Source organism: Tympanuchus pallidicinctus, unplaced genomic scaffold (genome assembly GCF_026119805.1).
Source record: "Tympanuchus pallidicinctus isolate F22 unplaced genomic scaffold, pur_lepc_1.0 scaffold11, whole genome shotgun sequence".
Lineage (NCBI taxonomy): Eukaryota > Metazoa > Chordata > Aves > Galliformes > Phasianidae > Tympanuchus > Tympanuchus pallidicinctus.
Window position 1 is genome coordinate 8,355,928 of NW_026294627.1, and position 9,560 is coordinate 8,365,487.

The 9,560-nt window shown below is 44.0% G+C and overlaps 1 protein-coding gene across 1 annotated transcript; it reads left to right on the forward strand.

The window, feature by feature from the left end:
* The first annotated feature begins 8 nt into the window (after positions 1 to 8).
* Positions 9 to 9,451, forward strand: CUNH11orf54 (chromosome unknown C11orf54 homolog). The gene is made up of 9 exons (XM_052670211.1): positions 9 to 127; positions 2,273 to 2,396; positions 3,414 to 3,512; positions 4,426 to 4,499; positions 5,282 to 5,383; positions 5,616 to 5,792; positions 6,523 to 6,672; positions 7,250 to 7,366; positions 9,071 to 9,451. Exons 2-9 carry the CDS (start codon positions 2,339 to 2,341, stop codon positions 9,242 to 9,244), a joined length of 951 nt encoding a protein of 316 aa, XP_052526171.1. The 5' UTR covers positions 9 to 127; positions 2,273 to 2,338; the 3' UTR covers positions 9,245 to 9,451.
* Positions 9,452 to 9,560: the final 109 nt, after the last annotated feature.

The window sequence follows — 9,560 nt, forward strand, 5'->3', positions numbered from 1 at the left end:
GGGCGCGCCGTAAGGAGGGCGGGGCGGCAGGGAGGGCTGGTTCGTGCTGTGACCCGAAGCGCGCGTAGCTTCAGAGGTTTCTCCGCTGTTCTGCTCGCTGTGGCACTCCGGAGAGTTGCTCTTGCAGGTTTGGCTCCGGGGCTCTTTCTGCGCTCACATAAATGACCCAAATTTCCCTTCTTGCATCTGCTATGAGTTCTGCGGCACGTTGGCGCGGTCCGTCGCGGCTCTGCTCTGCTCTGCTCGGCTCGGCTCTGCTCTGCTCGACGGCTTCGGCTGTGCCGTGTCCTCCGCCCGCAGCCTTCCCCCGCCGCTGCCGTGTCCGCCCGCCTCTTCCTGGCTGATGACCACGGCCGCAGCAGTCACATCCCCCGGCGTTTTGCCTTTCTCTGCGTTACGGCTGATTTTCCCTTCTCTTGCTGGCTGCTTTCTCTACTTTGTTCCTAATATTTCTTCCCCCCTCACCCCGATGCGTTTTTATCCAGTTGTTAACTTCTCCTTTCCGGTTTCTGCCCTACCGTGCCTGAAAAAGCAGAGCTGAAATGTCTTTACGTGCTTGTCGTTACTGTGCCATCCCGGACCTGTTCTTTGTGCGCCTTTCCCGTTTGTCACCCAGCAGCTCTTCTGACAGCATTAATGTCTCTCCATCACGGCCCATCCGAGCCTCCGTGCCCCGCCGTGCCCTCCTCCCTCCCACCCCGCACCGACTCCCCTACAAGCGTTGTCCTCACGCCGCTGCTCACCGACCCGCTTCCTTCCCGCTTGGACTCGGTTGTAACGCCCGGCGCTTTTGGCGGCGTGTCGGGAGCTGAGCGCGCTTTTCTCCTTCACGCAGCAGGCGATGGTCGGGGTGTTGCTCGGAGCCTACCTGGCTGATCTGCGCCCGAGTCCTGTCTCTGCCCTTTGCACAACGCCGGCTCTGTTTCAGGATTATTTCAGCCGGTGTCTCGAGGAGCCCAGCGTCCTTCTGGACCTGATTTACAACAACGCTGCTGGAGTTGTTCTCTCTCTGACTTAATTGCTCCTTTTTTCTCAGTGCACTCTTAAAGCCCTGGGCTCTGCCTCGGTCCATCTAACAACAGGCAACACATCCAGCCCATTTCCTTTTCCTTCTTCACAGTCAGAGAAGGGAGAATTACCCGTGGAAGTGGATAAGCCCAACTAAGATGGAAATCACTGGACATGGATAGCTTTCTGTCTTTCTCTACTGTCTGCTGCAGGAGGAACGTGGGGTGGCTGACCTTTGAACTCGAAGACTTGGCTGACTGCTTTGTTCCCCCAATCCTTTTCTTTACTGTATTTTTTTTCCCTGTGAGAGGACAGTAGTTTTTTTTTTTTTTTCCCCACATACTTTTGACAATTATAAATGTCAGGAATTTATTTATTTAGATAGAAGCTAAAAGTATCTGTAAGTAGCTGTCACATCACAGTCCTTTCTACCAAAAGCTCTGTTAAATCTGAGAGTGCCATTAGGTTTCTTGCCTTTTCTTACAAGGCCTGAGACCCGTTTTCTGTTTTATGCAGCAGGCTTGTGCTTAAGCAGTTAATGATTGCTGGCACTGGTTTGTAGGTAGCATATAACCAGCTGCTTGTGCCCAGAGCTGGTGGTTTGCCCTCACAGCTGATTATGCTGTTGCATGGCTGACTGAAATATAGCTCATTTCAAAAGAAACTCCAGCGTTTCTGTTCGGAAAAAAGCTTTTTGTTAAGGGCTCTGTACTGATACAGAGCCCAGTGCTGTAGAACTTGCTGCTGTTTTGTTGTTGTTTTTGGTTTTTTTGCTTTGAGACATGCTACTGGCTTCTTCCCCTTTGGAAAGGGAAACACGTGCCCGTAAGAAATTAGGAGCCAAGGTTGAAAGTCCATAGTAGCCAATGCTGGAAAAGTAAACATTAAGGTAGCAAAGACACAGTGAGGCAATTGCTGTGCTTAGAAGAGCCTGGTTTTCTTCCAACACAGCGTGACTTCAGGCTTACAAAGGACAAATAACTGACCTGTCCCCTGAATTAGATTCAGCATATTACACATTTTATCTGCACTGAGTTGGAAGTTTGAGGACTAGCATATGTGGTGCTCTGAACCAGCTGCAGGGCCGGTAGGCACATCTTCTTCCAAAGCATATGAGAAAATGTTAATCTTGAAGCTGTCGTTTTTTCCCTCAATGGTATAATAACAATTCTACTGTTGTCTATGTACTTTTGTGTGAATTTGGCAGATAAACTGCATGTTGAAAACAGTGTTTCAATCACTAAACCATTATCCTTGTTGACAGATCAGTCACTTCTGCAGTGTGTTATACTGTAATTTCTAACCTGAAGAAATCAGAACCGAACGGGCAATGGCAAAGGTTGAAAAATTTGCTTTTCATGTTCCAAGCCTGGAGGAGCTTGCTGGAGGTAAGTCATGTAACCTTTTAGAAACTGGAAATATGTTTTTCAAACTTTCCTTAGTGCTCCCAGCAAATCCTCTGTACAGTTAATGCACAGAGCATGTTCTTGCTGTTGGCCCACTGGGACGTAAAGCCCTATTCTTCTGTACACCGTTAGTTCTTTAAAGCAAAGGATAATTCCCCCTCCAAAGCCCCAGGTGTCATTAGAGCACGTGAGCAAGCTCTCAGTGTCTTTAATCTGCTGCATTTGTAGGTTTGTATAGGAGTTGCGAAAGCTTGACAATCGCAGGCTGAGGTTAATTACTCAATTGGGATCAGCTGCTCTCCTCTGCCTCCAGTATTTCTTTTGGAACTGCTCAGAACACACCTAACAAGATGCAATATGGTCTTCTTCCTTGAGCTCGGCTGGTTCCTCTGCTGGTGACTGAGTTAGAAACAGACTGCGGGGAACAACTTATTTTTCCTCCCAAAGTCTTCACAAAATGCACTTAAGGCTTCTTGTTAAATACTGAACTTGTTTAAGTCAGAATCATCCCTGTTGTTGAGGTGCTTAGGCAGGATGTGGGCTTAAAAACACTGATACAGAACAAAAGAAAAAGTTCAGATTTGGGACTGATCATCAGCTCTGTTCACTATTTGCTCTGTGTTGCCAGTGGCACTCGTCAGGATGTCTTCTCATGGACAGAAACGTGGCAGTGCACACCCTGCACGAGCAGATGTAAAAACAGAAACACTGCTGAATGTGGTTTAAGGTTATCCATGTTACTTAACCGGTGCTGTGCTTTGTGAAATTCTTAGTTAATGTGGTAATTAGCAGTGCTCTGAACAAGCTCTTGCTGTTCTCTAAAGTTCTGTACAGTGACAGGCACTAACACTTCAGTCAATGGAGTTTCGTAGGGTATCTGTGTATTCTTTAAAGTGTCTTGCTGAAGTGAAGGCTAGACAGATTTCTGTTAGTTGTTTGTCAACCTCTCTGTAATTTTTCTTGCCAATAACTTTGCTGGTACTTATTTTTAAATTATAGTTTTGCAGAAAGGACTTAAGGAAAACTTTGCTGATGCCCAAGTCTCTGTTGTAGACTGTCCTGATCTGACTCAGGAGCCTTTCAATTTTCCTGCTAAAGGTAACCTGGTGGTCTTGACTTCTGCAGATCTCTTTAAAGCTCTTAGAAGAGTTCATGCTGTTTTTCAGGTGAAGAATTTACATGACAGGAAAGCCACGCTTTATTCCTGCATTTGCTTCCTAGCTGATGAATGAACAAGCACAAATAATCCAAGCAGTTGTTCTCTTCTTTTTCTTAATCTCTGTCTGCAGTTCTCACTTATTTCTTACACTTCAGTTACTGTGCTCAAAAGGTTTTGACATGGATAAATGTTTTAGATCCATGACAATCACTATCCAAACAAAAGTAGTCGTGCTTCTATTTGTTTAAGATTCCTGCCATCCACATATTATAAGTTAAACTGTTATATTTTGTATTATATAAAATATTTTATATTATTTTGTGTGGGGTTCATAGTCTTTGACATTACCTGCCTGGCAGACAGGTACCTCATCTGTGCTGGTCATGATTTCCCTCTATCATAAGTGTAGTGCAAGAAGCACCTTGGGAAGGTGTTTCATACCCAATATATGCCCAATGTCATACCAGGTATGTGCCCAAATAAATGAGATGACTTGGGCATCCAACACTGCAGAAATTTCCCAAGTGGAGTCTCCCAGTGGGAGTGTCAGCTGTGTGTCAGCTCCATCTTACTGGAGAAACTGCAAATGGCAGCTGTTGCCCACAGTATTTTTGTTTTGTGCTTATTTTACAAATCGATTAGCATTAAATTCCTCTACTGTGAACCATTTTATGGCTTACAGTCCTTACATTTCTTAATAGTGCAGCATCTTATCTAAGCATGCTAGAGAAGTTGTGATCTCCGGGTGTGTTGGATGTTTGAGGAACTTGTTCTTTGCTGTGTTGGGCTGCGTGCTGATCCAAGACTGTCAGGGAAAACACTGTACCAAATTAACTGTCTGTATTTTTCCAGGAATCTGTGGAAAGCCTAGAATAGCAGATGTGGGAGGTGTTCCATACCTCATACCACTTGCACAGACAGAAAAAGTGAGTTCTTGGTTTTGTTTTGTTTTTTTTTCCTGTAGCTATGGGATTTAAATTCATTTGTTAATAGAAAAGCAGTATCTTGTCGAAATAAAATCAAAACCCAGGGCTAACAGATACTGCATGATTCCACTCGTGCAAGAGTTTTCCATGTTCTTTGAAGTTGATTCTGATGTATATTAAACATTGACTATGTCAGAAGTCTTACACATCTTAGAGAAATATCGTGTACTGTTCCATGGTTCATCTTCTCTTTCCCACAAATACTGGACAGTATTGAAAGTTCATCATCAGTGACAGGAGCCATGGAAGGAACTAGAAGAGCTTGTCTGCACGTTTATAAGTGGCTTGTTGTGTGTCAGTGATTTCAAGTCATGCTTCTTAGTAACATTGGCTGTATTTGTGTTTTCAAGTCAACAGTAGTTTGACATTTCTGTCCCTTCCCAAGAATATCATGTCTCCTTTCTGACACCCAGCCCCATCTGTCTTGTATGTTGTGTTTTTTATTTTATGCAAATACAGTTTTCAATAAAAGCAGTAGTTCAGTTTTTGGGTAAAATGGCAGGGGATCATACCCACAACCTTCCCTCTCAAAAAACCAGGTAGGGATGTATCCATTCTATTACTGTCAAATGTTGTGTTGTTTAGATTTGGGTGCTGTGTTCATCCTATCTGAAATACTGATGAGAATGTTGTGAATGCACCCAGGGTTACAGTGACAATTTGAGAATGACTACTCCACACCAGAGCACCACACCACAATCACACTTGTGTCTCTTTTGCAGGTTTATGATCTAAATACTGTTGCAAAAGACATAGAGCTTCCTGGAGCTTTTATTCTTGGAGCTGGGGCTGTTTCATCTAGAGCTGTTGGTGTAAATGCTGAGGTCAGTAGCTATAAGTGTGATGGTTCTCAATGGTTTAATCTCAGTATCAAAATAGTAAAGTGGTATCATGCTCGATGATTGCCACTTAGAACAAGTGGATCGCACAGTAAACACGTTTCATGCCAAAAGAGCATAAACCACATAGTCCAAAGATTAAACTTCATATAGAGTTAGTTGTGTTCATTATACTGACTCCTATTGTTATCGATTTGTTACATGTTCTTTGTCTCAGCTTATCCCTATTGTGCAAACTAAGAATGAAAAACAGCCTGCTGTAAATGGGAGCTACATTGCTCAGATAAATCCTGCAGATAAAGGATGCCTTCTCGAAAAGTACAGCAGTAAATACTCAGACTGTGAATTTGGGATGTTGGCCAACCTTTATGCCAGCGAGGGCCAACCTGGTAAGGTGCGTATTTGGATCAGAGGTGACTTCTCTTGTAGAACCTTGGGGCTGAAGGGAAATTCATCTTTCAGTATTCTTAAATCACATCTGTGTGATAATAGTAAAAGAGCAATTCCATGAAACAAGTATCCAGATGTGAGAAGCCGTGGCTGGTGAATGAGTAGAATCGTTGGATACAGACAGGAGTATAAAATGTTGAGGAATAAGTAACAGTTTAGTAAAACTTTTCCTTCATAAATCGTCCATTCAAATCCAGTCCAGACATACAGTGACTTAAGGTCGTTGTACAGTGATTGACTTGTGCACAAAGGATTTACAAAATCTTAGGTTTTTTTGTAGAAGCTTTACCCTCACCACAGCTGGCACAAAGCAGTGCTGGCAGAGCAGCCAAAAACCAGATTATTGCATGGAAACTGAGCAGTCTTCTCTCTTTCCAAGAACTTACAACAGAGCTGAAGCCAGCTGATGGATGGAAAGGAGTTGCCTATACAATTGTTTTATGTGTGAGTAACTGACTTGGTACCCTTCACAGGCAAAGCTAGTGTTGAACAGAGAGTCAGAAATAAAGTTGGATCCAGTACTGGAAGGATGTGGAGCAGAAGTTCTGGGGGAAACTCATGCTTTGAAAAAGCAATCTTGGGTTATAAATATGGGAGAGTTTCGGAACAGCTTTTACAGACCTTTGCAGACTTGCTGTAGGAGACAGCAATGATGAAATCACTTTATCCTCCAGGTTATTGAAGTGAAAGCCAATGGAAGAACTGGGGAGCTTAACTTTGTATCTTGTCTAAGACAAATTTTAGAGAAACACTATGGAGAAAAGCCAGTTGGGATGGGTGGTACGTTTATCATTCAGAAGGGAAAAGCAAAAATCCACATTATGGTAAGTAGCTCTCAACTCATAATTTTTTTTTTTAATCCTTCTGAAAGCAGAACTATAAATCAACCTATAATTTCTTACTGTCTGGACTTTTCTTTGTATTCTTAAATTTGTATAAACTCTAAGGATAAGCACTGTATTAAAGTAAGAAGCGAAAACTGCAATATTGACGTAACAAAATTAATGATGCTGTGTAACTTCTTTCATCTTTTCTTCTGAAATCCACGGGCAGCTAGAGAAGGAATTGTATGACGGTTGTAAAGTGAAATAAAATAAAATACAGTAACTGAGATGATACTTACAGAAAGCAATACACGTTTATTTTTTAAAAAACAGTTGAGCTTCTAAAATACCAGGAGGAAAATCATCACTTCAGTAGTTGTCCCACAAGGTATCTGCATTGAAAGAAACAATATTCTGGTCACTTCCGTTTCTGGCAGAAACAGAGTAATGGGCTTCTAAAAGGCAATAACAAATGTGAACAGAATAGCGGGGAGGAGGAAGGTGAAGGAAAGTTGATAGAAGAGATGCCTTGATGTGAGTATCTTTATCTTACTTAAAGCTTTTGCTTTTACTGTAGCCTCCAGAATTTTCTGCCTGTCCTCTGAACACTGATGAGGATTTGAATAACTGGCTCAAATTCTTTGAAATGAAGGCTCCGCTGATTTGTCAGCCAGTAATCGTTTCAAGAGATCCAGTGAGTCTTCTCCACATTTCTAAGTATAAACTGAGTCTTGTAATGAGTTTTGTTATGGATGTGATTTTCCCTTTGAGAACAGGAGTGTGTGCATACTGTCTTAAAAGCTTTCAGAGACGATGTGATAAAATACCAGCTTCTCATTTCTTCATTGGTTTCAATTGAGACTTGGCCAACCAGTTCTGGAATGCAGTGAGTGTTCATAGAGGATTTACCTCAGTGGTTCTGTTACAATTGCAATGTTCAGTGTTTGCATCCCAAACCTGTCAGCACAGTTTGCATTCACAGCTGGCCACATCAGGAAGAATGTCAAGAGCACAGCAGCTTGACCAGTCACATGCTCATGTTGTTCACTTTCAGAGGAGCTGTCTTGGACAATACTGTGTCAAAATGTCTCCAGCATGAGTCTCGATTGCAGATGCAAATTAAAGCCTGCAAACCCTCATGCTGAAAAGATAGCTAGCATCTTTCATGAGCACTGAAATCAACAGCAAACGATTCAGGAAAGAAAACAATCTAGTTTCAGAAGCTGTTAAGATGTTCACCTTTAGGAAGACTTTGTTCAAAAGTGATCAGGAAATCATACATAAAAATGACTGTTTTGTAAGTAACAATGCAGTCATAAATAATAATTAGAAAAATAATTTTCCAAAGTTAAATGAAAGATGCTGTTGGCTTGAATGCTCTCAGTGGTGAGATGTTGTGTCTTGGCAACTTTTGGTTGTGTACGTCTTCCCAGAATCTGTTGAACATTACTTGGAAAGCAGCTGTAGACAGCTGACCTGTTCAGAACCAGCATGACTTGTGTGGAGGATGCAGCTGGGTTATTCCTATCTGTATCCTCTGATACTCAACAGCATTCAGCAGAGGCTGTGTTTGGAAATACCTGAGTGTCGTTAGAGACACCGGTGGAAAATGGTTTTTATCAGTGAACAAATTGTTCTGTTTCATAAAAGCATAGAATGGTTTGGGTCGCAAAGGACCTTTAAGACCATCCAGTTCCCAACCCCTGCTGTGGCAGGATGACCACCCCCTAGACCAGACTTCTTAAGGCCCCATCCAACCTGGCCTTGAGCGCATCCAGGGCTGGGGCACCCACAGCTCCCTGGGCAGCAGTGCCAAGGCTGCACCCCACTGAGGTGTCCAGAGCCTTCCCTTCTCCAAGCCAAACAACCTCAGTTCCCTCAGCCTTTCTTCATGGGAGCGTTCCTATGGGATTCACTGCAAAGGGGTTCTATTCTCCAGAATGGCTTCCTTCCTCACTTTTGCCCAGGGAGGTGGTGGAGTCACCGCCCCTGCAAGTGCTCAAGAAACGTGTAGATGTGGCACTGAGGGACGTGCTTTAGTGGCGTGGTAGTGATGGATGGCTCAGTGGTGGGGTGAGAGGACCTCGGAGATCTTTTCCAGCCTTAACGATCTATATTTGTAGCCTGTGATTCACTGCTGTGATTGCTTGGTTGAATCCCAACACAAAAAAAGGAAATCTCTGAGAGATGAACACCAAAAGTTGATGTCTGGCAGAGTTTCTAAGTTGTTTTCTCCACGCCGTCCCGTGGCACAGATTCACACAGCTGCTCTTCATCTTTCTGAGCAGCTGCACAAACATCCCGCACCTTCTCAGCGCCTAACGGCTGTAGCGTCCTTTGCTCTCGCTGCAAAGCAGTGACGCCCCGCACGTACTGAGGGCCCTTTCTCTGCCCGCAGGGCTTCGACCTGCGCCTGGAGCACACGCACTGCTTCAGCCAGCACGGCGAGGGCGGCCATTACCACGCGGACACCACGCCGGACGCGGTGCAGTACCGCGCCTACTTGGCGCCCGCCGAGCTGCTCTTCCGCATCGACCGGCCCAAGGACACGCACAGCGTGGGGCGGGACTGAGCCGCCGGGAAAGGAGCTGAGCTTTTGCCTGAGTAAAAACGCTGATTTTTGTAACTCTTAATTATGCATAGTGATCATAGCCAAGAGCAAATAAGCCAAGCAATAAACTGCCGGCTTTTCGCGTCAAGGGGGAAAACGGGAGTTGTAACCGAAGGGGTTACGGCTGAATTCGAGCTGTAATTTCACTAAAACATTACTAATGCTGCACTCTGTTCGTTGATTGGTGGCTTTTCCTGTGCGACTGTGTCGGTGATGTGGAACTAGGAGGGAATTTGCGTTCAACATGCAGAACAAACCCGCTGCCAATCAGGAATAG

Coding starts and splice junctions, on each gene's coding strand:
- CUNH11orf54 (XM_052670211.1), top strand. CDS start 2,339: ATGGCAAAGGTTGAAAAATTTGCTTTTCATGTTCCAAGCCTGGAGGAG. Junction 4,500..5,281: donor CACTTGCACAGACAGAAAAA/GTGAGTTCTTGG, acceptor TCTCTTTTGCAG/GTTTATGATCTAAATACTGT. Junction 6,673..7,249: donor AAGCAAAAATCCACATTATG/GTAAGTAGCTCT, acceptor CTTTTACTGTAG/CCTCCAGAATTTTCTGCCTG.